This window comes from Lissotriton helveticus, chromosome 7, assembly GCF_964261635.1.
Source record: "Lissotriton helveticus chromosome 7, aLisHel1.1, whole genome shotgun sequence".
Taxonomy (NCBI): Eukaryota; Metazoa; Chordata; class Amphibia; order Caudata; family Salamandridae; genus Lissotriton; species Lissotriton helveticus.
The window spans coordinates 49,634,932-49,662,453 of record NC_136068.1 but is presented as its reverse complement, the minus strand read 5'-3'; the positions used below and the strand labels follow the sequence as shown (position 1 = coordinate 49,662,453).

Sequence of the window (27,522 nt, the reverse complement as noted above, 5' to 3'; positions counted from 1 at the left end):
GGGGCCCCCAAAGACAGTTTCCCATGGTAAACAGCATTTACAACGCAACTTCTACCACGCACTACCTTTACCACACAACTTTTACAACGCAATTCGTTACAACGAATTGCGCTGGGGGGCGCTGTAGGATAGGTAACAGTTTAATTTAATATCCAACACCTTCCCTACTATCCACGGGGACTGGAGTTGGAATAGTAAATTAAATTTATTTATTTTATTTATTTTACAACATTTATAGAGCGCGAACGAAGGCCCTTGGGCATCTCGGTGCTAGGATATCTGCCGTATTCAACCATAGAGGGGGAAGTAGATTAAAAAGCCAGGTCTTGAGTTGTTTACGAAAAGACCAGAGAGAAGGGCTGGTTTTGATGGCATGTGGCAAAGTGTTCCAGAGTTTAGGTGCTGACACAAGAAATCTTCTGTCACCCCATGACACAAGTTTGGTGCGAGGTACCACTAACTCATGTAGATTGGAAGATCGTAAAGATCTGGAGGGGCGGTAGGGAGTGAGGTTTTGGATTAGAAAGGCTGGTCCCTGGTTATGCAAGGCCTTATAAACTATACAGAGAGTTTAAAATTTTATTCTATTTCTGATGGATAGCCAGTGAAGTTCTCTGATAGTTTCTGACGCCGAATGATATTTGGGGACTCCTCCCAAAAGCCTAGCAGCTGCATTTTGGATAACTTGCATTTTGTTACGAACTTTTTCTTGTGTATTTAGAAACAGTGCATTGCAGTAATCCAAAGTGTACAGTACAAGGGACGTTATCAGGGTTTTGCCAGCTGTAGCCGGAAGGAAGGGAAGTATTTTTTTAACAAGTCTTAATTTATGAAAGGCAGAGGAGGTAATCTGATTGGCATGCGGGAGAAAAGTGAGACGGTCATCGAAAATGACTCCCAGATTCCTCACCCTGTTCACAGGTGCAGGAGGGAGACCCAGTGACAACGGCCACCAGCGGGAAGACCATTCCGGGGTCAGATGTCCGAAGATGACTACTTCGGACTTGTCGGAATTCAATTTCAGGCAATTGGAGGCCATCCAGTTCCCTATAGCTTGCATGCCCAAATTGAATTCATCTGCTATTTTTTGGCCGTCATTCCTGATGGCGAGGACCAGCTGGGTATCGTCAGCATAGGAGTTAAGGCTCATCCCGTGAGCTCGGATGACATTGGCAAGGTCCGACACATAAATATTGAAAAGTGTCGGACTAAGGGATGAGCCTTGGGGTACTCCACATGGCAGCGACAAGGTGGAAGAATGGAAAGGTCCCATAGTAACCACCTGGGTCCTTTCTGCCAAAAAGGAGGCCAGGAGTTTCTTGGCCTTTTGTTGAACACCCATGTTTTCGACACGGTCGATCAGGATGGTATGATCGACCGTGTCGAAAGCTGCTGACAAGTCAAGCAGTATAAGAACTGCTGTTCCTCCAGCGTCCCGGATGGATCTAATATCATCCGCGGCTTTGATCAAGGCCGTCTCCGTCCCATGATATTGACGAAAGCCGAACTGGGAGTCATCAAGCAGGTGATGTTCCTCTATAAAGGCTGAAAGTTGGGGATTCAGAGCCTTTTCGGCAATTTTCGCCAAGGCTGGGAGGCTAGCAATTGGCCGGTAGCTCTTAAATTCTTCCACGTCGAGATTTGTTTTTTTGAGCAAGGGTTTTATGAGGGTTTTTGAAGGGTGACTGGATAGATGCCTGTTTTTATCATGGTATTACAGATAGTGGTGATGGCAGGAAGAACCACTTCAATAACCGGGAGTAATACTTTAAGAGGACACGGGTCTAGAGCAGAACCCACTTTAATGGAGGACATGATGTCCATGATCTGAGATGTGGAGACATCTGCAAACTGGAGGAGCGAAGGGCCAGTAATGGGGGTACGAAACATGTTAGTGGGGGTTTTAGCACAGTTGGCAAAGGCCGAATAGATGTCATTGACTTTGCTAAAAAAGAAGTTGGCCAGAGCATCGCAGAGCCATTGGGAGGGGGGTGGATGTAAGTTGGGCGAGTAGCCTGCTAGCTGCTTGGTAGTTTCGTACAGAGCCTTATTGGAGTTTTTAGATAGTTCAATTCTTTCGCAGTAAAACTTGTTCTTGGGCTCATTAATCATAATTTTGTATTTGGCCACCATTTCTTTGTACTTGGTTTTGGCCTCTTCGGAATAGTCTCTTCGCCAATGTCTCTCTTTGCTCCTGCACAGTTGTTTCTGTGTCCTTAAGGCCTCCGAGTACCAGGGGGCCGATGGAGCAGATCTATTGCGAGATCGTTGTTTAGCCTGAACCAGAGCGGTGGTCGCAGAACCCACCCACTCATTAAATTGAGTAATGGCAATGTTAGGGTCAGGTGAAAGGAGAGGATTGGAAATGGTCAGGAGTGATTCCAGACTGGAGCTATTCACTATCCAGCACATCCGTTTCCCACTGCTTTTTTGTGTTGGAAAGGCCGGCACAAAAAGTCAGTGGGAAACTGCCATCCTACTCCCTCACCCGGAAAGAGCCGGCCGGGGGAGTACTGAAGGGTTTCTGGATGGGGAACAGGCTCTATGAGCCCCTCTGAAGCCATCCGGGAAACCGAGTTGGATTCCTTTCCGACTGAGCCCATCAGAATGGATCGGTCGGAAAGGAATCCGACCGGCTCATTCGGATGCGGGCAGGAGGTCTCCGACCGACAGTCAGAGCCCATCCTGCTCGCATCGGAATTAGCCCCTATGTGTCCGATGCACTCAACTATTGTCAAAAAGATGGAGTGGCTTTCACTAAAACCAACCGATTTGCTTCTATCGGTGTCTATTCATGCATGTTTTGAGGTGCATTTCTAGCTGCTGCTGCCTGAAGCAGAAGTCGGATTTATGAGTCGCACGTCGGGAAGGAGCAGGGAAGAATACATGTGTCTGGGAAAACCAGCTCGAGAGTCAAAAGGGATGATGGGGTGCAAAGCTGGCTTTAGGGTAGTGCGACTGTGGCGGCCACACTGGGCCCTGCCCTGGGGAGAGGGGTGGTGACCTTAAGGAGGTGCTGTGTTTAGCAGTAAGTTAATACTTAAAAACACCTGCAGCAGGGTTACTTGTGCTTCGAGTTTTTAGGCAGCATTAAAAATGTCAAGATAACTCTTGTGGTTAATGTTCCTGTTAGAGAGAGTGATCAGAGTTTTGTCTAGGGGTAGTTTTCACTTGCTTAAATTAGTGCAGAGGGTCAATATGCCTGCTGCAAAGAACTCATACTGTGCAGATCACAGATCTGTATTTTATCTGGATAGCTCAGTGAATTACTGCTTTTCTCACAGATATCCTTTTGTCACCACAGTTCATAAGATACAACCCTAATATAGAACAGTGCCTGTTACAAATGGTAATAAAAGCGATGCATGCAAACTGCATTAAATAGGTTAGGACGTTATGTTTTTTCCCAAGTCTTTTCCTCATGTTGCTGAAATGTGGTTGTTTGGGTAGATATACATTTTTATTAGTAAAGTCAGCCTTTACCAGTGCTTTAAAACAAATTAAAAGTATGTGAGAGAGTGTCCATGGAGAGATGAGGAACACTTTTGCCTGGTGGTCATGAGGTAATCCGAGCAGGAGGTCATGGGGGGGAGGCGCCAATAATTATTGTTGCGTCGGGCGCAACAGTGCTACCCGGCCCTGATGGGGAGTTGGTAGCGGTTGAGTGTAAGGAAGGGATGAAGTGATCAGTTGTGGGATAAAGAAGGATCATTTCGAAGGATGAGGTTATAAGAGTTGAGCAAGGATGAATGTTTAATAAGTTTGCACTTGTTAAGTTGTGCTTTACTGTGGGATTCCAGCCCCTTGGGAAACGGGGAATGATTTAGTGAAAGGAGGGACAAGACCAATATTTTAGTTTTCAACGAGTTAGGCAGTCAGACATAGGCACAAGCCCAGATGACAGATTCCAGAGACAGGAGAAGCTCACCAAAGGAATGATTGCCTAAAGCCACTGACGAGAGGACACAAAGTAGAGAAAAAGACATAGCACCTTTCTGTAACTGTCTTACAGTCTACCCTGCGATACAATATTCCACATCCAACTGGAGACGCTCCATTTGATCTGCATGTCTGGACTGTACCGGATGTCTGCAACCAGAAGTCTGAGAAGACCTTTGAAGTCCATGTGAACGTCAGGTAAGTTTGAGTTGGTCTTGTCTTAGGGTCGTTTACAATCCAACATAAGCAAGAACATTAATAGCGTGATCTTCAGTCTGAAGGACAGCAATGTCAGGGGTAGTTTCCTCAGGGTCATCTCAGTTTCCTAACAAAACATAGTGTGCCGTGGTGCTTCAGGCTTTGAGTCCACTTCGCAGATTGACTTTCTGACAGGTGGTATTAGGTAGGGGTGGGCGGAATTTCCGTAATCGCGTTACGCAAATCCCCGCGAAATGGTCAAATATATCCGCGAACAATCAGAAATTCCGCGAACATGCGGAATTGCTTGTTTGCGATGCTTTTTTACTGTTCGCAATCGCTGCTTGCATGAATGTTCGGGGGGAAATATCTCACGAACACGCATTTTGAGAACGCGAACAGGCAAAAAATTCACAAAGTTGCGGAACGCAGAATTTTTGGCAATTTCGCGTTCTCCGCAGAACGCAAAATTACCCAAATTCCGCAAATTCCGCGAGCGGAACGGAATTTGCCGTCCAGGCCTAGTATTAGGTTCAGGTAGCAGTTTGAGGATTTGACTGGTGGTATTGAGTCCTCTTTGCAGCTTTTGAGGGCCATACTGGTGGAACTGAGTCCACTCTGCAGACTGTCGACCAGTTAGAGGACCTGACAGATGTTTATAGTCATATTGGAGCTTAAGAACCTTACATGTGCTATTGGGCCCACTTTGCAGACTGTGGACCTGTCATTAAGTAATGAGTGCACTTTGCATCCTGTAGACCTCAGGTAGCACCGGCTCCAGTTTGCAGTTTAGGGCACTGACAGGTGGTCCTGATTCTCCTTTAAAGCATGAAGATGTGACTAGTGATACTGATGCATCTTGAGCCCTATAGTGGTGGTGACTCCACATGACTCCATGTTGGAGCATGTCACATACAGCTTTAAAGCAGCAATACAGGTTGGAGAAGAGGATCATGAAAGCTGGACATTAACACCTTCACCCAGAGTTACATTCTCAGAACCCTTTTTACAGGAAACATCCTTTACAACGCGGTGTTTACCCCGCGCAACCTTTACGACGCAGCCATTAGTACGACTTGCGCTGGATGGCGCTCTTGTTAAAGGAATAGTTTTATGTTCTATTCCAACACCTTCCCTACTGTTACGTGGGCTGGAGTTGGAATAGAAAATTAAATTGATCCTCAATCCAGCGCCCTCCAACGCAAGTCGTTGTAACGACTTGCGTTGTGAAAACCGCGTTGTAAAGTACCGCGATCAACATGATCTCGTTGTACTGACGTACATCCCTTTTTACAATGGTGTGAAATTGGAAAATCCAGCAATTTCTGAAGGAAATACTAAATTCAAAGAATAAATGAGCTACCTTTTTACCTCCATGGGGATAGTATGGAGGAGGAGATGCTACTGGTAGATTTTCATGATAGCACATGAATAATACAACCTATTGCCTGCAATAGGAGGCTGATATACTGGCCATTAAAGGCCAGAGCGGGACTTTAAGGGACCCTGTAGCCCACTATGGCGGGTTTTAAGGCTATTATAACATTCGGCCCCAGGAAGACGGAACGTCTTAATTTAAAACAAAGGCCGCCCGGGGAGACAGAGGGGGTAGGAAAGCCCACAGACCAAAGTCTGTGTTTCAAAGTCCTCACTTTAAATGGTAGATAGGAAGGTAAATGATTATCGATTAATTTTAAAAATATCAATACACTACGATAAATAGTAAAAAGAAACAACCAAATAGATACTAATGATAATAAAAAAAATCCAGTTCTTGTATAGCACACGAATCACCCCTGAAGGGGTCTCTCGGCACTGGGGGCCGTAGGGAAGATTAAGCGAGCTATTGCCCAGAGTCTCATGGTGCTGGGCAGACCCCTGCGGCCGGAGCTGGAAATTGAACCGTGATCCCCAGCGTCCACAGCAGTTGCCCTGGCCGCAGCGCCACACCTCTCCCCTCCCTAATACAGTCTAATCATTTATCAGTTAAGAATTCATATGAAAAACTTTAAATTGTAACATGACCATAGTAAATTGTTCTGCTGGGCCTTTTTGTGCTACCCCACCAGTGAAAGAAATTTGGTTTTACACCTTATAAATGTGTTAGAGCGCCCAGCAAAATAGAACATAGTTGCATCTTTGAGTGTTCTTGTGGTCGCTGCATGAAAGAATAGTTTCAAGTCCTGTAATTAAATGGCATAGACCAAGGATACATCTGTAGTATCAGAAGGTGGGTTGCAAAAGCGGCATAGCCTATTTGTGTCCCCAGTCTTAATACATAAATCCTCAAACTGAAAAACTGGGATGTACAGGAGCCTAAAATGTAAAAAAGTCTTTTTTTGGCCACGAATTTAACTTAGAATCTGGATAAAATTACCTTTCTTTTGAGAATGTACTATGTGTGTTAAGAAAGTTCTTATAGTTTGTTTTGGCAGTAAGTCACTCTCATACAATACAATTTTAATGTTCCTTTCCATTAATAGCTTCCTAGTCATTTTAGGAATCACTGCTAATGTTTTTACATTAGGCAGTTGATGTTTTTTTAATAAGAAATTCATCTCGATTTCATTGGCCCACCACTCCTGCTCTTGGGTGTAGTTTCAAGTCTTCTTTAATGGACAGTTTTTTGAAATTTACATAATATATTGACTATATTATATCATTTAAAACTGCTGACTGAGTAAGACCAAATTCTAACCTAATCAAAATGTGGAGTCAAAGTCCCTAAATTAAAAGTTTTTCAAACATTTTTAATGAAGATGGTACTTAAGACCTCCATGATTTGTTTATTAACCACATCAATGCTGATGGTATTCCCCTCCTGAGATTTGTTGATTCCCGAGAAGGAGCAGGGAAGAATACATGTGTCTGGGAAAACCAGCTCGAGAGTCAAAAGGGATGATGGGGTGCAAAGCTGGCTTTAGGGTAGTGCGACTGTGGCGGCCACACTGGGCCCTGACCTGGGGAGAGGGGTGGTGACCTTAAGGAGGTGCTGTGTTTAGCAGTAAGTTAATATTTAAAAACACTGGGCTCGTCATGAGCGTCAAAGGGGTTAAAAACTATATCCTCATATAACAAAATTGGACACATCGTTTCATCGTTAGAACCAATAGTGTGGGGCCTACAGCGCCTTCCCAAGAAGATGTGCAAAACAAGCAATAGCTCTAGCTGTTGATGTCAGTTGTTCCTAATCCATTCTAAATGTGACAACTATGTTAGTTATAAGGTTAGTCGTAAGTATATTGCACCAAACGTTCAACGATTACAGTGGCGCACAGGGCCATTTCTGTTAATTGTTGAACAAACATAGCAACAGCTGTGAAAGGAGGCAGGGGTCGGTCCTTGCTTTTTCCTGGGCTCGATCAAGCTGTTTTACCCTGTGCGGTCCAGCCAGGGTGACCCAAGCACTGAGCAGGAATCCCCTCCTTCCCTACGAGGCTCCAATGACACCGTGAGATACGGGAGGAGGGCATGGGAAGGTTCCTGTGGGCCTTGGTCCACAGCATTGACTTCTATCTTCCCCAGCCCAAGCCACACATCCTGAAGGGACATGGAAAAGAGAAAGGCAGAGGCTGTGGATTAGGACATTGTAATGTTGAAAGCGGTGGGCCTATTCCAATGTTTATAGACTGCTTTTGCTCCATTATCTTTAAAGGAGCTCTCAGCGTTCTGATATTTTAATACTGGAGGAGAGTTAGTCAGTTTCTGATGGAATTTTTCGGGAAACATCCTTTACAACGGAACCGTTACAACGCGGTACCGTTACAACTCAGGATTTAAAACGAAAGTCGTTACAACGACTTTCGCTGGAGGGCGCTCTAGGATAGGGGATAGTTTAATTTACTATCCAACACCTTCCCTACTATCCACGGGGACTGGAGTTGGAATAGTAAATTAAACTATTCACTATCCAGCGGCCCCAACGCAAGTCATTGTGACGACTTGCGTTGTAAAACTTACGTCGTAAAGGTACGCGTTGTAACAGTACGCGTTGTACCGTCATACATCCGAATTTTTCTAGCATGAGCATGGTACCTTTGTCATGTTCTTGTGGTAAACCCCATGAGTGCGGAAGAATTACGGTCTGACATTCTACTTGAATATCCTAGCAGAGTGTCCCACTCTATGGTAGCATGTCATAGACAAAGAAAGAGAGAGGCACCTCACTGGTATCTCTTTGCAGACAGTGTGACCACTCTGTCCTCTCTATGTTAGCACTTCATAGACAAAGAATGAGAGAGGCACCCCACTGACATCTCTTGGCAGACTTTGTGACCACTCTGTCCCTCTCTATGGTAGCACTCTAATTCTTTGTCCATGACGTGCTACCATAGAGAGGACAGAGTGGTCACACTGTCTGCAAAGAGATGCCAGCGAGGTGCCTCACTCATTCTTTGTCTATGGTAGCACGCCATAGACAAAGAATGAGAGAGGCACCTCACTGGTATCTCTTTACAGACAGTGTGACCACTCTGTCCTCTCTATGGTAGCACGTCATAAACAAAGAATGAGAGAGGCACCCCGCTGGCATCTCTTGCAGACAGTGTGACCACTCTGTCCTCTCTATGGTAGCACGTCATAAACAAAGAATAAGAGAGGCACCCCACTGGTATCTCTTTGCAGACAGTGTGACCACTGTGTCATTGCTGCTCATCGCGCTAAAAGGCTATTGTAGCGCGCGAACCTACGGGAGTGCTCTGCTTGTTCCTTTTTCCCTCTGGACTTAAGTCGACTGGATTTCAGCCCACTCCTCACGGCCCCCGCTCTGCGGGCGCCGCTCGAGGTTGGTGATTTTGAAGGAGGGCTGCAACGAGACTAATTCCAGACCCCACCGGGACTGCGAAGACCAGCGTGCAGTGCGCTGCCCAATCTGCACCAGCTGGTCCTCTTCCCGCCCCACCCCCCGGATCGTGAAAATCTCCGTGCAGACTGCACTTTGACGGATTGCTGCTCATCGCGCTAAAAGGGTATTGTAGCGCGTGAACCTACGGGAGTGCTCTGCTTGTTCCTTTCTCCCTCTGGACTTAAGTCGACTGGATTTCAGCCCACTCCTCGCGGCCCCCGTTCCGCAGGTGCCGCTCGAGGTTGGTGACTTTGAAGGAGGGCTGCAACGAGACTAATTCCAGACCCCACCGGGACTGCGGGTACCAGCGTGCAGTGCGCTGCCCAATCTGCACCAGCTGGTCCTCTTCCCGCCCCACCCCCCGGATCGTGAAAATCTCCGTGCAGACTGCACTTTGACGGATTGCTGCTCATCGCGCTAAAAGGCTATTGTAGCGCGTGAACCTACGGGAGTGCTCTGCTTGTTCCTTTTTCCCTCTGGACTTAAGTCGACTGGATTTCAGCCCACTCCTCCCGGCCCCCGCTCCGCGGGCGCCGCTCGAGGTTGGTGACTTTGAAGGAGGGCTGCAACGAGACTAATTCCAGACCCCACCGGGACTGCGAGGACCAGCGTGCAGTGCGCTGCCCAATCTGCACCAGCTGGTCCTCTTCCCGCCCCACCTACTTACTCTATTTAACTGACCAAGGTATCGCGCACGCGGGACGCGCGCGGGCTAGCCGGGCGAAGCCCGGGACAAGGGCGGGACCGTCTGTGGCCGTCAGGGACCGAAGGAGGCCGGGCTGGGCCTAACTATTTTCATGTTGATATTCATACACTGCCTTTCTAATTGTCACTGTATTAGAAATTGTTTTTATTTTGGTTAATCTATTGCTGAATCATGACTGCAAAAAAACTCAGTTCGGGGAGACTCTTGGTAGGAAGGTCGTGCGCCAAAACCAAATCCAACCCTCTCAGGAATAAGGATGTCCAAAATTTACAATTAAAGGGCCAGTGTCAACTATTCCAGCTATGGAAGAAGGCCAAAGATAAGAATATGCCAAGGGATATGGGCGTAGTGGCTTCCACTGTGGGGACTTCAATGCTGTTAGTGGAGGATCCACTTGTGGGGGGAAAATCTGGTATGAGTTCTCTAATCTGTGATGAAATTAATTCAATAAATCCCATTGTTTCCCTCCCTAGTAACTTACTTGCCCCTAGAGCTGAGGACCAGATTTTGAATAATACTCCAAAAATGCTTGATGCCAACTATATACAAAAACTTGCAGTTGGTTCTAATCAAAGGGAAGTGGGAAATGAGGATTCCCAAATGTTGGACATTGATCTGGATCTTTGCGGGCGTTACTTGCAATATGGATCTTTGAAGTTACTTGAGGCCGCCAAAACTTCTCTTGGCTCCATTCCCCCGGATCTCCATCTCTATAGTAGCACCCCTTCGATACAATCCCATGATATTACCTCTTTGACTAACAACTCAAATAGTCCCGAGTTGAATATATCAGGCATTCACCCTACTGTTTTTTCTCGCCCAGAGAGTCTGGATAAGCCCATTTCCGAGTCCCTAATTGCTCTAGAACACCTGTTGTCCTCAATGTTAATGCTATTGGGCAAATTTGTAGGAAGTAATGATTGTGTTTTAGAAACTGTCACCCAGATCCTGAAGGTCCTTTTAAATTGGGAACAGATTCCTAGTATTGATCCTCGTGGTGGTTTGCAAGGTCTTAAAGCCGGTGATGTTGTTTGGCCCGAACCCGGGCATATAGTTTCCTCTCTCAATCCAATTCAGAACATCCCACCTGTCTCCGCCGAAAATGAGTTATTATCAAATGTGCTTTCGTCAGTCCCTAAATCATCAGCATATAACTGTATCATCGATGCGGCCCTCGAAATTGTAGAAGATTCTAGTAAGGGAGAAGATTTAAAATCTGTTAAAGAGTTTTTCCCTATCTTTGTCCAAGAGTCTAAGGAGAAGGGGGAAAAAGAAAAAGAAAAAACGGAAAAACCAGAAAAGCGTAGAGGGAAAAAGAAGAAACCTCTCCGTAGATTTAAAAAAAGAGGCAGGGACAAATAATCTTTGACGATGTTTTAGACCAGAACGTCAAGAGTGAGGTTAATATGTCCTTTCAAACTATTGTAGGGGCTGAAGCTGTAAGTCCACAGCAGGGCACCAATTTGCAAAGTGAAGAGGCGCCAGCGCTGTCTTTTGAGAACACCGATACTATCTCTAGTTGTATGATTCCCAGTCTAGGAATCCCCCCTACCGGATTAGAGATGCCATCGAACCCTTTTTCGATAGGGAACCAGAAAAATTCTGTTACTAATTTGATATCAGCCCTCAATCCAACTGCTTCCTCTTTTTTTGTTCCAATAGAAGATGTAGTCTACTCTAAAAAAAACTTTGGAATTACAGAGGAGGAGAGTATAGATACGCTGACGCTGGATTTTCTCCCTCTCTTTGATACTGAATTAGTTATGAACAGATCCTGGCTCCTTAGATGTTTTAGGGAAATGGAGAGCTTGAAGTTAATTCAAACTAGTGATATTGATCTGGTCACAATCTTGAATGGTGAGGTAGGTTCCTGTACTAGGGTTAGGTTCTATTCCAAACTTATTGTTAACCACATTTTGAAACAGGCTGAGAATTTTCAGAGTCGTGGGATCGATGTAATTCCTTTTTTCTCCCCCCGTAGAGTCGATTCCTTTGATAGGAGGCCCTTCGGCATAGGACAGGCTGCTCCTCCTTTCCCCTTTGAGGATTTAAGGATCAGCCTTTCTGACTCTAAACGCCTAGTATCCCATGTAATCCCTCTATTTTTCCCCTCAAAGGAAAATAGTGTAGACAATGGTCAGCAATGGAATTGGTTACCCGGCGCTCTATCGGGTAAATCTACAGACAATCCCAAATTATTGACACATTTTTAGCAGCAATTTGAAAATTATCTCTTGGAATGCCGCCGTAATCAAGAACAGTCCTGAAAAGATGCAGTATTTATATACCTTGGAGGCTAATGTGATCTGTATCCAAGAGACGTGGTGTGTGGATAAATTGACAGTGGATAGGGATTACATCGTCTTGGAAGGAGGGGCTGTTGCCTGAAAGAGGGGTCACGCTAAAGGGGGAATTGCTTGCCTATTGTCGAATCTGATAAAGTGGAAATACTCACATCACTTACATCCCAGTAATCTTTTCCAGGCAGTGATATTATTTTATTTTGATAATCTGGAAAAGATTCAGTCCTTGGTATTAATAAATGCATATATTCCCCCTGATGACTGTTATAATGGAGTGTTAAAACAAGTTATCGCCTTCATTAAACAAATTAAGAAAACAATTCCCTCCCCACAGGTAATTTTACTGGGTGATCTTAATTGTAAGATTTCTAATCTAAGCTTGGAACTATTTAGAAACAGGCTTAAAGAGGAATACTTTCAGATCCCACAAGCTCTTTTTCCTGATAAAATTAGAACAAACAAGAGAGGGAAACTGCTCTTGAAAGAATTATCTGAATCCGAGGGCATTATAGTGAATGGAAGGCTCCATTCAGACACTCCGGCTCTTTTTACGCACAAATCTCACAATAGTGAGTCGATATTGGACTACATAATTGTTGAGTATTGTTTTTTCCATCTTTTACAAGATTTAGTGATCTCACAAACTCCTTTCAGTGATCATAAAATAATTGTCTTAACACTTTCCATAATCCCGCCCCCGGCTGACTCTTGGACTCTTAATGGTGACCTAATAAACTTTGGGGCTAAAACTGGAAGATGCTTTTGGAACTCAAAAGCCATGAAGGGTCTAGGAAATCTTTTAGATAAAACACTCAGTGATCTCCATAATTGGCCAGGGGCCGAACTGTTGTCTTTTGAGTCTTTTATGAAGAGGATTACTTTGGTTGCAAGGAAATCCAACTCAATCATAAAAAAGCCCACACTCCCTTGCTCGGTCATTTCCCTAAATAGAGAAATAAATAAATTGGTGAGGAAACAATACTTGTCCAGATCCCCCGAAAGATACCGACAAATAACCACCTTAAAAAGAAGGAGACGAAGGGCCAAGTTTAAAATAAAAAAAGAAAAAGAGGATTCTCTCTGGATTAACCTGCGGGAGGCCGCAGTGAATGGGCATGCTAGACTGTTCTGGTCCATAATCGGGGAGGGTTGTGGAACAAGAGTTAGGCCTCGCCCTATTCACATATGTGAGCAAACCTGGGTAAATTATATTGTAAATTTATATGCCAGTAATGGGCCTGTGGACGTGTATCCGAACCTTAGCTATGATAGCAATACCTTATTAGATTTCCCGTCCGAGAAAACCATTGAATTGGCTATAAAAGAACTCCGTCTTTCAGGTGCAATGGGGCCCGATGAACTCCCCATATCTGTCCTAAAACAGGACCCTGTTTCTTGGAGCAAAATTTTGTTCCTTTTATTTAGATTCTGCTTCTTGAATAAATCTGTCCCCCCCCCCCGTCTTGGAAAGGGAGCATTTTGGTGCCTTTGTTCAAGAAGGGAGATAGGAATGATCCTAAGAATTATCGACAAATAGCCCTTCTTGATGCAATTGGCAAAATCTTTTCCAAATGTCTCCTATATTCTATAAATGATTGGGTGGAGAGGAATCATATTTTGCCCCAAGAACAGACAGGTTTTCGCAAGGGCCACGGTACATTGGACAACCTCACCGCTCTCCAGATAATCTGTGATAAATATGTTAGGGTCCGAGGAGGAAGAATATATGCTGCGTTTATTGACTTCTCCACAGCATTCGACAAAGTAGTTCGGCCATTGCTGTGGAGAAAGCTGGCAGCCCTGGGTATGCCTCCCCTCCTGTTAGATTTGGTTAAAGCCCTTCATTCTGATACTTGGTGCCAAGTACTACAAGGTGGGGAAAGGGGGTTATCCCAAATTATCCCGAATATTAATGGAATAAAGCAGGGTTGTCTTTTGGCACCTCTGCTCTTTTCCTTATATATTTCTGATCTCCCTAGGTCTTTAGCAGCTTGTGAAGGTATTGCTCCGTCTTTAGGGGGATCCCCCATTTCTTGTTTGTTTTATGCGGACGATATTCTTATACTAGACCTTACACCAAAGGGGTTAAATAATCGTCTGCATGCCCTGCATCTCTTCTCAGAATTCCATTATTTAAAGATAAATACGACCAAGAGTCAAATCATGAGTATTTCAGGGAGAAAAAAAAACACAAAATATGAGAAATTTGGCTGGTCATTTGGTGGACATAAATTGGAGGTGGTTAACTCCTATGTCTTTTTGGGGAAAATACTATCTGACAACCTAAGCGACAAGGCCCACATTGATAACAAACTCGTAAGGCCTTGTCGCAGGGTAAAAGTTTAAATGCATTATATTCTGCCACTGGAAGAAGACACTTTCCTCATATGCTAGAGGTCTTTAGGGCTAAAATACTGTCTTCCCTCCTGTACGGAATCGCAATAGTTGATGTAGGGCAATGGGGCTTTTTACATGTTGTAGAAGGAAAAGTCTTAAGGTTTTTAGCCTCTACTAATACTTCCTGCTCAGTGGCATCCCTAAGACTTGAGTTTGGCATCCGCAGTAGTTGGGTGCGAGTGTTGGTGCGTTGGGTAACCAGCTTGGCAAGAGGGGAGGTGGGTACTCTGCGTCACCTAATGAAGTTGGAATTGTTGGGTATTTTTAGGGAATTCTCCTCTCTTGTAAAGAACTTTAGGAAAGCTGTTGAATTTTTACAATTGAAGGAGAGCACTCTTTTCACCCTATCAGCCGCTCAGCTAAAACCTCTTTTGAAACAGGCCTCGTGGGAACTCAGCTTTACACTGGATAGGGAATTCATACTTGCCAAGAAAAATGTATCCCCCTTATTGATACGTGCGTATTAAAACGCATGCAACCCTATGTCGCCTGGAATATACCCCATGGTATAAGGCGTTTCTGGCTACTTTTAAGGCAGGATCTACTCCCCCTTAATAAGCTTATGGCTAAGTGGTACGGTTGTTCTGCAACCTGTAATCTTTGCAATCTGTCTACCCAAGATTTTATTCATGTTCTTTTTGTATGTCCTGCACTTCGCTTATTTCGCCGCAAATGGTTCAGACAAATTTGTTTAAAATTGAATATTCTCTCTGCCAATTCCTTCATGAGTGCTTTATATAATCCTCCTAATGCAATGTTTTGTTTTAACATTTTTAATTTCTTTAAATGTTTTTTAAATATCTATTAGAAGGTCTCATTAATAGTGTTGGTTGAGCACATAGTATTAGTTAAAAATGTTGTCAAGTGATTGGTTGTATTTTTCTTGAGTATTTTGTATTATGTATATGTTTATTATTCTTTTTCTTGTTTATGTGGACCTCTTTTGGAGTTCCAAAACATAATAAATAAAACTTGGACCAGACCACTGTGTCTCTCTCTCTATGGTAGCACGTCATAGACAAAGAATGAGAGAGGCGCCCTCTGGCATTTCTTTGCAGACAGTGTGACCGCTCTGTCCTCTCTATGGTAGCACGTCATAGACAAAGAATGAGAGAGGCGCCCTCTGGCATCTCTTTGCAGACAGTGTGACCACTCTGTCCTCTCTATGATAGCACATCATAGACGGAGAAGGAGAGAGGCGCCCTCTGGCATCTCTTTGCAGACAGTGTGACCACTCTGTCCTCTCTATGGTAGCACATCATAAACAAAGAATGAGAGCGGCACCCCACTGTTATCCCTTGCAGACAGTGTGTCCACTGTATCCCTCTCTATGATAGCATGTCATAGACAAAGGAGGAGAGAGACACCCTTAGCAGATCGTAGCAGAGCGTATGACCTCACTCCTTACCCCAGGTGTATTCAAATGTGATTATATTCAGTGTTACAATACACTGGGGTATCTAATGACTGCACACACACTTGAAGAGAGAGGCAATATCTTATTGTGAAATCTAATGAACTAAAACTGAGGTTTAAATGTCTTTTACACAACATGACCAGTTAATGCCTGTGACTTTGGTGGGATTCTGTCTAATACAGTTCTTGGCTATTTGCTGTCACAGCAGTAGACACACCTCTTCTTTTCCACTGTATGAGTTGCCTGATCTGTTTGCTATGCTGTCGATTTACCTTCTGCTGTAAAACCCCTCTCACTTTCAATGTTTCTTCCAGTTACATCGGTAGACGTCCATCCTCAAATATGGCTGTCGTGGATGTGAAAATGCCCTCTGGCTTCATCCCTGTAAAGTCTACAGTGAAAATGGTAACCTTTCAATACCAGATTTATGTTCCTTATTTTTTTTAATAATGGTTTGTAGAGTCATTTGTGGTTGTGAGTGCAGCATCACTGCATTCCAAAACATGAATGGATGAGGAGTTTTTAAGTATCTGATCATGCCAGGAGCAGATTCTCTGTTTGCATATCCACACACTTCTTGGAAATGTGCTGTTTTATTATATGAGGGTTCCCGTTGTGACCAAATTGCCAGTTCTTTCAAGTTCCTGTGTTTAAACCTGGCTTCATCTATAGGTTTCCGTCACTATTATTAGACCGTGGTTCTTAATTTGATCTTTAGCTTTATATCATCTTCTGTTATTAATCTAAGATTCCTCACTCAGTTGAAAATCTTGTTTAAGTATAAGCTAATTTGGCATATTTGTAAGGCCTGAAATATGGCACCTGGAGAGATGGCTGAGAAAGGACATAGGGTACGGTAACTTTAATTAGAGATCAAGGGGTACTTTAGAGGGTGTGTCGAAGATTTTGAGGATCAACACCAGAACTTTACATTGCCATCTTTCTCTGGCTGAAAGCCAGTGGAGAGCATTCAAAACAAGTGAAAGCCATCTAAGGCAGCAGCTTTTGAGCTGCAAAATTCTAAATAATGTGTATTGTAGTTTTTTGACTAGGGAAGAACGGATGCGCTTGAGCACAGTTTAGTTAGAAAAGTGGTCCTTTATGTTGCAAATCCACTTTAATATGAGGTTGCCATATGAAAAGATAGAATTGATGGAAATGGCATGAACAAGTGCTGATCCAAATTTTTTATCCTTAGCTGGGGGTTAATGTTGTGTCACAAGATTACTTGAATGAGTATGTGCATAAATTGATGACATCGATAGCAGAACTGAAGATCGAGAGTTTGGGTTTCACTTTATTTAGGCAAAGCATCTTCTCATTCATCGGTATTGAGGATGAACGCCCTGAGAATACTTATATGGATCCAATGTAAAGGTAGTGCTTACACCACTGAGTGGGGGTACTCTAACCTGGTGACATTGGTAATTGGAGTTGGATTTATATAGCACTTACTTCCCCTGACGAGGCGTTGAAGGGCCTTATGGTGAGTAGCCCTCTGGTACAGAACACAAGGTCTGTGGATATTCTAGTGGTCATGGTTTGTTTTTGGAATTAGTCATGGGTTTGCAAGAAATAAATTCCATGCATTTATTCCAGTTTTTTTAAATATATGTATTAATTCCAGGTAGGTGTGATCATTAGGAGGGTGATCTGGTTTTAGTTAAATTATTGGTGAGTTTGATTGGCTGGTGGTGAATAGGTAATGTCAGATTAAAGGGAGAAGGCTTTAAAGAGGAGTGGTTATGATCTATGAAATAAAGTATCAGCCAGTTGCAGAATTATAACAAGAAGGATTGAGGCAGCAGGCATGAGACTGACAGGAGGCTAGACTCAGAAATAGAAGGTCTGCAGAGAAGGCAAGCAGAGGGTCACTCTGAAGTAAGGAAGTAAGTTGAGTTACATTTTTCATGCAAGGTATTAGGAGTATAGTAGACAAATGCTTGCTGAGATAGCAAGCAATCGGAAAATGTAAGCTGGAGAAAGAAACAACATTATACATAGTGGTCTATATCCGGGACGGACAGATTAAATATGTGACCCCCTGAGTGTACACATCATTTAAATATTAAGAGCCCTAGGGTCAAGGGCTAAGGGTGACAACAGAGTTGATTCATGACAGCTTCACTGAGTCAAAGAAGATGCTCTCTGTGATGCTTAGATCTTCATGGAGTGCCATAATGAGCTGGGCATCACACAGACTTGATAAAGTGCCTAATGGTTCTTCATCAGGGGATTTTAAGAGGCAGGTAGCTGTGCAGGCACGGGCAGAGCAAGATATATCAATATCTTGTCTTAAATTTATTAGTATGTCACTTTCACTGTCACCGATTATGTCTTTCTTTCCATTCTTTTTAATTGCTTCTGTGCTCTATCATTGTTCTTGCTTTGCAAGTGAGATATTGATGATAATGTTTTTGTCCTTTTTGAGGTGTTGATGTCTGTTTTTCAACTGTGCTGTTATGCCTGTGCTCAAGATAGTGTAAGCTGAATGGCTTTGACCCAAGTGTCACATCTTCCTTTACAATGTTTGCAATTCGAAAGTGGGCCTTGGGAATGGTACTTTGTTTTAGGTCTCTCTCTACGCTTTCCTATGATACACGTGGGCACTAATACATTAAGTACAGACCATAGAACCTCAACATCTGAATTTGAATGCCGAGTTTCCCAATTCATCAAAAGTGTGTGGTCTTGGCACACCATTCTGACTCCAGATCCTCAGATTCTAGTTATTCAAAAGTTGGGTGACATTAAAGAAAACTAACCATTTGCATTTAACATATGATCAGTAATCAAATCCAATATGCACCCCACAAAGTTAGTAATAATAATTATAGGTACCTAAACAATCTCACGGGTCTGTGGAATGCCCGGAGCAGTCATGCTTTTTCTTGGTAAAGATTTGGAGTTCATTTTTGTCACCAATTTTCTTTCTGTACTATTTGCTTCTAGCTGAACAACTGGTCGGGCATTGGACGGACAGAGGTCCACCCTAACAACGCCATTATTTACCTGGAACATGTAAGTATGTTACAGTTCTAGGACTTAAATGTGGGCAACCAAGAGTATTTATTCATATTTTACTTTCAAGAATGCACATGAGTAGATAGCCACCAAACCCTGTTGCCTTTATCCTTATGAATACTATTTTACAAATGCATTGATGCAAAAAACACACATGAAACCAGAAGAAACACAAAATAGCAGTATCGTGAGGCCCTGACAGGCGGCCCGCTCACCATATTTAGTGATCCCTGCCTGCTCGCTAGGGATCTCTAAACCCATCAGCACAGTTACTGGCACGGTAGTTCCACTTAAGGAAGAGAAGTTTGCTGAGCAAGTGTCATATTTGTTTTGGCCACTCTAAAAAGTGGGGGATTGTTGTTCAAAATAAATATATAATTGGTTTCTGTTGTGCATGGAGATTGGTCTCTAAAAATTGGGCCTAATAGAATCCCATCATGGCAGACTCAGGCAGGTCAATCTAGTGACTGTATGCCCTCCTTGAGTGGAGCGGATATTATTAATTCCTAGTGATTTTGAACGCGGAAGCAACATGAGGCACCACTGCCAAAAAACCAACAGTTTCTGAACCTCTAAATTGGGTGAGGGAAGTACAGGTTTTTGCAGATGGGGCATCTGGAAATTTTTTGGTGATTACAGGATGGTCACCAAACTTTGAAATACATCCTAAGATTTTGTATTAATCATATATTTGAACTTCAGGTGAGTTGGTATTTTTATTTATTTTTCATGTACTCAATTGTCACTGGTACATTACTTTAGAAAATATAATACACTGTTCCTGTGCGTCTCTCACATTCATAATATTTACCAGGGATGGGTTCTATCATTAGGCCACTGCTCAATTAGATTTCGCCAAAACTGTTTATTACAAGAAGAATATCCTTTGAAATCTCATGTAAGAATTATTACAGGCAAGAAATGAGTGATCCTCTGTGAGTCAGAAAGTTTCATATTCATTTAACTGCAGAACTTATGTAAGTAATAACCACAGTGAATTCTGGTTTTATGAGCTTCCAGAACAGTGTCACTGGTAGCCTTTGCTTTAAGAAATGAAAATGAAACAAACTGAATCCAAAAGCAAAGTGAAATTATGCTGACCTCCATTTTGTCTTCTGCAGGTCTCCAATGCTACCATCTCCTTTTGGTTCTCAGTTGAGCAGGACTTTGAAGTGAGACACAGGAAACCGGCTATGGTCACAATAACTGATTACTATGAAACAGGTACATTTTTGCATTAATTTCACCGGTTTGAGCTTTAGGGTACCATTAATCTCCTTTCGTGCGGGAAGCAAGATGGTGAATGCACCAAAAGCTTGATTTGTGCAAATGACCGCCACCAGAAGGATTTTGCCGAATGCAGGGATGGTTGAATTTTATATACACAATGCTAGTTTACCAGTGTGCAAGGCCCTTATTCTAGGAACCTTGTGAAGGCCGGTTGTGACTATGTTTGAAGAATATTTTAATTTCAAAGAAATTTTAAGCAGAGCTGCCAGCTGCAGGCATGGGAGAGAATTTCCATGAATCTGACCACTCACTGTGTTGTCCTGTAAACAAGTCACAATATCCTGACGAGACTCTAGTTATGATCATCTGATACCCAGGGATTCGTCATCACACAATAGGGAGAGGAGGAGCGTTATCCTTCTTAGGGGGGCTTTTGTGGCAAGTTGTGCCTTCTCAAATGTGGAGCCCAGGATCTGGACAGAAGATCTCTTGCAAGAGAGATCTAGGGGGCACATGCATCATTGTAGGATTTTGCACTTCCTAAATTGCGAAAATTAAGGAATCGCAATTTAGGAATTGCAAAATCCTATGCATCAAGAAATCCTAAATGTTTTTAGGATTTCTTAATTTTCGGAAATTGCGATTCCTTAATTGCGAATCGCAATTAAGGAATGGCATTACATTGATTCCTATGGGCCTAGAGGCCCATAGGAATCAATGCCTTTTTGCGAATTTTGTTTTTGCGAATGAAATTTTGATGATGCATTGCAAGAGTGCTGAGGGGGGTTCAAAGGACCCCGCCCTGCACCCTTGAAATGTTTGTTTTAGTGCAAGTTACACACACACACATGTCCAAAGGACATGTGTGTGTGTAACATTACACTTTCCAAAATGCATTTTTGTGCTTTTTTTCGGAATTTCGCAAATTAAAACGAGGGTCAACCTCGTGTTAATTTGCACTTCCTATTTCAAAATTTGCATTTTTTTAAAAAATTCATGCATTGCATTTAAGGATTCGCACAAATGCGATTCCTTAAATGCAATCGCATTTTTAGGAATTGCAAAAAAATGCGGATTTTCAAAAATTGTTTCATGCATCCCAAAAACTTATTTAGGAAGCGCAAACGGCCGAATTTACCGATTCGCACCGTTTGCACTTCCTAAATAGGTTGATGCATGTACCCCTAGATCTTTTATGAGCATAATTTTCTCAGTTGGCTTTCCGTAATCATCCCGCTTCTGTAGCGCAATTGTAAATATATATTTAGTACCATTCATTGATGAACTGTGAAGTGAGTGACAATTTTGTTTACTTGCTAAGGGGATCTTTATGAAAGATCACCTGAGAGGTGAGACATCTGAGAGGACTATGATTGTTTCATGAACCAGTCACACAATAAAGCGTCCAGATATTCAGCATTTCTGGACTTATGTGGGAAGGTCAGATGGCAGATCTCAAATGTATCTGCGTTGACGTAACACAAAATGATGACCCCTCCCAGCAGCTTGTGAAGTGGGGTACCATATTTCAAAAATAGTCATTGGTCATGGGCTGAATTGGGGTCCTCTCAAAGGTTGGGAGGCACTGTCAGGTTAAGGCCCCCCTATGATACAGGGGGATGTACTACAGCCCTGCTTTAAAGGACTGTTGGATTCCCCCTTTCTTGATAAAGCCCTCTGACCTAAAAGGTGCTAACTCAAAAAAATATTTTCTTGGTTTCAAGGCTCATGTTCTGCACTTTGGTAGAATAAATCAGAGTCACTGTCCAATAGAATAAAAAGAATATGGCATTATTTTTTATTTAGTGGTAAAATGTGTGAGCCCACCAAAGCTAAATAGAATATCCATATTATTTACATGTGAAACAGATAATATAATATCCACCATCTAGTAGTAGAAATGGGTAGATCTAAATCCTGTTTGTTGCAGTCCTATGGTGTCTGGAAGTAGTGAGTGTAATTGTTGAATCTATTGCTGAATCTTTCTTTTGTACAGATGCCCAACTTACTAAAGCAAGAGACAAAACTAAGCTTCTTTGTTAAATTACATGACCTATTTTTCTTTGTTTCAGATGAATTTGCTGTGGAGGATTACAGCACCCCCTGCAGTGCAGGTATGCAGTTGGGTAACGCCTGATCTAGGTCATGACAGCATGATGCTCTTGTTAGGTGTATAATACTTTGATGATGCTGCAGAGGCTTTTTAATTGAGAGGTTTTTAAACTGAGGGTTGGAAACCCTTGTGCGTTGGTAAGAGATACTCGGGAGGGTCCACTGCTCTAGCAAATGTGAAAAGTGAGGTTGTCTCAAAATGTAGCTACGAAAGGGGTTTTAGTCTTGTAATAAATTAAAAAGCCTCTTTCACACTAAGGTGGAGGTAAGGGGATCTCTTGATGTTGGAGTCATGAGAGGGCAAAGTTATTCCACTGAAAGTTATGTATTTGACAGATCTGATGACAAGCATGTTCTGAAAGGTCACCTCCTAGGCATCTGGTTGATTGTTGTTTGTAGATCTTTGTTAGCGGGCTTGGATTCCTCCTAGGAAGGGTTTTGGGAACAGGGCCCAAGTCTAGAACCGAGTCTGTAGATCTGTTTAGTCATAACCAATGACGGGCATGAGGTGCAGTGATGAGTGGCAGCGTCTCGTGATTGGGAATGCTTCAACACTCATGGCACACTGCAGTCCACTGATAGTTTTCTCTTATAAATGAGAGTCGATGGCACCTAAAAACTGGCAATAGAATATCCAACAAATAGAACCATAATCTCTATAAAATAATTCTCTCATGGTTACATGGTTGTCTTTTCTCTAGATCCTCATGAGCATCAGACCCACCACTGATGCTGTGTATGCAAAGAAGGAGATCCCCAAATGGAACACCTGACAATGATTGAGGTGCGGGCAATACCACCACACCCCCAGGGGATGAAGAGTCACTTTCTGGAGCTAAATAAATCTCTGACAATAAAGCAAGATGTTCTGATGCTGAGTTCTTTTCAGACATATTTTCTTGCAATTATGTCCTGATTTCCACCCTCTCTTCAGTCGTGCTTTACTGGCTGAATGGTTTTTGTGCATTTTACTGAACGAATAACTAGTGTTTTTCCCTAAATAAGTGGTAAAACAGTGTCAATGATTGTATCTTAGTATTATTGATGTTCAATGTGTTTACAGAGTGACACCTAAAACCAGGGATGAAAAGGTAACCGGATCATGACTAACTAATGTTGGTAATGACGAGAGCATGAATAATTGCATTGGTCATGATTGTCTGTCGGTACTGACAGTGAACACATGAAGAGTTAGATGGTCCTCAGCTGTCGATGTTAACAGACACATGAGCAGGTAGATTTATCACTTTCCTCTTCCATTTTTATTGAGCAGATGGAGAGTTAGAGGGTCATGATTCTCAGCCATTGATGTTCGTAGAGACATGAAAGGGTAGATGGATCATTGTCCTCTGCCATTGTTGGTGAAGAGTTTGTTTGGTCACTGTTCTCTGTCATTTTTTTATAGTGCTGCAGAGTTGGAGAGGGGGATGATTGGGGTTCTCTGTGGTTGACGTTGGTAAAGAGATTAATAGTATATGGATCATGATCCTCTGCCATTAATGTTGCAAAGAAATGAACAGTCAGATGAGTTATAGTCTTCTGTCATTGGTAGTAAAGAGAGATGAGTAGTTACAGCCATTGAGTTTGCCTGCCGTTCATGTTAGTAAAAGGATAAAGAGCTAGATGGGTCATTGTTCTCTGCCGTTGATGATGGTGCATTGTTGAAGGATTAGATGGTTATGGTTCTCTACTATTGTTGTTGGTAAAGACATGAATCAAGATGGATTAAAAAAATAAAGAGTTGCATAGGTCATGATTTTTTGCCTTTGATGGTTCTGAAGAGAAGAGTATGATGTGTCATTCTTCTCTACCATTGGCATTGAACAGATGAAGAATTGGGCACTTCTTTAGAGTTTGGTAGACTCTGGCAAAAAAGTGGAGAAGTACTCGCCCAAACTCAGGTTCCTCCACTTTAGTGTTGTGGGAACCGCCATGTTGACAACGATAGAGCTAACATAGGGTCTGCTAAAGGAAGCCTTTGTCTGACAGCTTGTTAGATATTTGGCATGTAGTAAAGTTACTTCAGACCATCCCCCACATTACCCATGACTTCCTTCCCAACAAGCTGAGAAAAAAAAACTCCAAGTCAGGGCACTGATGTTTTGCCCTTTTTATTTGTTTATGAAAACAACAACATTTTCTGTACGGACAAATTGAACATGGCACACGGCACAACAAAGATTCAGCACCCTCAACGAAGACCCATGGTAGTTGTTCTGCTGAAGACACAGAGATATCTGCCTACATGGTAGAGATATCTCAATACTATGACGGAATATATTCAGACAGGGCAGTGGAGTGTTTCCCTCCTCTAACCTGGCAGAGTAGAGTACAGTCCACCAAACTTTAAATATGCCCCTTAGATAAATCATTGGTTCCTGCCATGAATGGTGATGAAGATTTGAAGAATCATATCAGCTGTGGTTCTCTGCAGTTGGGGTGGGTAAAGCGATGACGAGATAGTTGGGTCATGTCTCTGCCATTGATGATTTTTAAGTTATGTAGAGTTCTGAGGCATGAGTCTTTTATTGATTCTGGTGCTGTACATACTTGCGCTCTCTAGTGGTTAGAATGGATAAAGATATCCAGTTTGACAGACCCCACCCACAACTGTGCATCCAGTAAACTTGAAAAAAAGACCTTGAGGAAATGTTCCTTGTCAATGTTGGACAGGGACGTTTAGCTTCCCTTTCCTACCGATGTGCATGGCCCACAAATGTAGTACAAGGTACACACCGCCAAAATGTCTTTGAAACATCTAGAGCCCTCCCCATCCCTACGTTGGTGATGTTGCATGCCAAATGTTCGAATGTCAAACAACATATTTTTGAAGGAAGGCTGTAAACACAAACTCTGAAATGCTGAATCTCAACACGTAGCCCTGGAGATTATAGAAACTGACCATCTAAAACTAGCTAAATTTGATGGCATTTGGCTACTGGTGTAGCTAGAGGCCTTTTCATCCACACAATGCAGCAGAAATATTCACAAAGCTGAAATAGAGGTTGCAAAAAAGGGACCAGACTGTTACTTCAACATCAGATTGCCCCAGCTTTGGTTTCATTGCGAGAAAACCTGTGCTCCACTAGAAGCTCTACAGCATACACACTTAAGAGGAGATCTTCAGAAATATAACAGTCTGCAACCTTGTGGATATTAATGCATGCTACCTCATCCTTTGTGCAAATGTAATAAACGCAATTTATGGAATGCCCACTTAGCCATGACCGCCATTAGTCTAGCCATATGGACTCCATATTATTTTTCACTGAAACAAGATGGTGGTGATTCCGCCTCTCCTTCTTTCTAAAAATATAATTGTGAATAATCCAGACCATTGGCCAGCCCCTTTTTGCTTAAATCCAAAGCACGCTCAGGGAAAAAGACTAAACACTTTAGATCGCAATGGGTCAATCTGATATCAAAGCCATAAGAATATAAAAATGCCTTTTTGTAGCCTATGAATGCTGTCATAGGAAAAAGGCAAATGAATAGGAAACATAGCACAATAGCTAAGTCATTCAATAATGCAATACACATGAACCTCCACAGCATTTGTCATTGAGGGGGTTGGAGGTGTCTGTGAAATCTTTTATCAGAATGCAGGTCATCCACATGCTAGGCATCTGTAGCCCGGGTGACGCAGTACATATAATTAATAGGAGCGGCCCACAATTTGGTCCAGTGTACAACCTGTAGTTCAGAGACAGAAGCATAATGTATATTGCGTATATACGTTCTTGTGGTGCACCGATAAATACAAATTGATGTAATGTTACTGGATCTTCTTCACTAATGGCAGGGGCAAGTCCTCTTTGATTGCAGAGAAATACCCAGAAGTGTCCCACCCTTCTCTGAGGTTTAGCACAGTAAATGTTGAAGTGGCACCATGTACTTGCAAGCAGGAGCGAGGTCAGTCCTTCCAAACTTTCTTTAATTCCCAGTTTGAATGTATTAATCCTGGTTTATTTCTGTGGGTCAATGTCATTAGTAGTTCCTACTTTTTTGAGAGCAAGAACAGGATTGCACTCAGTAGCCTAAATTCACTCACATAGGTTAGGAGCCCAACAGTAGTGGCTCGCAGCACATCACCCATTTACTTACCCTCAGCTCTTGTGATCCTGGCAGCTCCAACACGTACAGTTGTTTGTAGTCTGCCTACTGGTAGTTCAGACTTTGCCCAGTACAAGACCAAATCCTGTCCTTGGTTCCCCGAAACCTTGGTACATCAACAAGGAAGAGACAACACTTCTCCCAGGGCTGCTTCTATCTCAACAGCTCGCCCTTGAAAATAACCACTTACTGTTCTACGTAAAACAATTCATATACCTTCATGCCAATTCTCAGTCGGGAAGTGTCTACAAGGGATTCAATATTCAGTGTTGAACTCTACAAGGACATTAATTCATTGAGTATCTGCACTATCCTATGATCGTCAATCTCCATGGTGAATGTTCCACTGGTATTACATTACCAGCCTCCTGTTTATCGCTGGCAGATGGAACGGTGGAGAGAAACCCAACATTGGTCCTTCTGGGAAGGTCTTTGCAGCGGGGGCGCATGGATAAGCTGTTTTTCAATAGTAGGTTCCTGAGGGTTCATGGTGTCGGGCGATTCAACTCTCACAATGTTGGTGGAAGAAACACAAGAACATCTACGTTTTTCGGTTTGTCATGAGAATGAAGCAATAGCAAAGTAGGGTGCACTTTTTAATTTTGTTGGATACTTCGATGCAAGAGTGAAATTGAGTTATATGCTGAGGGGCATTAGCAGGGCTGAAGTAGGAGCTCAATATAAACATAGGAGGGATGCAGCAGATAAGGATCCAGGTGGATCTGTCCAAGTACTAAAACTATGTATACAGCTTGTCTCCCAAGAATCTCACATCCACCTGAGAAATTCCCCTTTGGGTAGAAATTCACCTACCCTGCTCCAATTTCCTATTTTAAATGCTCTCACCATTTCCCCATAGGCTGCTCCCCTGGCCAACCTCAGTCTATTTCCACAGCCATACATATCGCTTGTTGACTCAAGTTCTCACTTTCTTTCCCAGTGATGTTTTATTGCTTGGGTCTAAAATCTATAGTGTACCTTGGCTTTCTGCTGCCCTGGACTGCTGCTTAACACTGCTCCTGGCATGCTATAACCAGTTCACCATTCACGCAGAACCTTTTACCAGTCCCCCAAGGCCTTCACCTTCTATTGCTATTCCCCAGTCCTTTACCTGGCCCAATCATCAGTGGGGGATGCCAGCTTAGCAAGTGACTCACTAGTTAGCAAATGCAGTTAGACCTTCAAACTCCCCAATGTCTACCTGCTGTCCTCTGGTTTCCACCACCTTCCTGGGATCATC

General features: G+C 42.9%; 1 protein-coding gene across 1 annotated transcript in view; it reads left to right on the top strand.

Moving 5' to 3' along the window:
• The window catches only part of LOC144768001 (alpha-2-macroglobulin-like), a 203,923-nt gene extending 180,876 nt beyond the window's left edge, over positions 1-23,047 (top strand). The window contains exons 31-36 of the mRNA XM_078651390.1: positions 4,013-4,137; positions 16,118-16,208; positions 18,756-18,824; positions 19,949-20,051; positions 22,130-22,171; positions 22,871-23,047. Of these exons, the coding sequence (XP_078507516.1) occupies positions 4,013-4,137; positions 16,118-16,208; positions 18,756-18,824; positions 19,949-20,051; positions 22,130-22,171; positions 22,871-22,899 (459 nt within the window). The 3' untranslated portion in view covers positions 22,900-23,047. The remainder of the gene's footprint in view (positions 1-4,012; positions 4,138-16,117; positions 16,209-18,755; positions 18,825-19,948; positions 20,052-22,129; positions 22,172-22,870) is intronic.
• Positions 23,048-27,522: the final 4,475 nt, after the last annotated feature.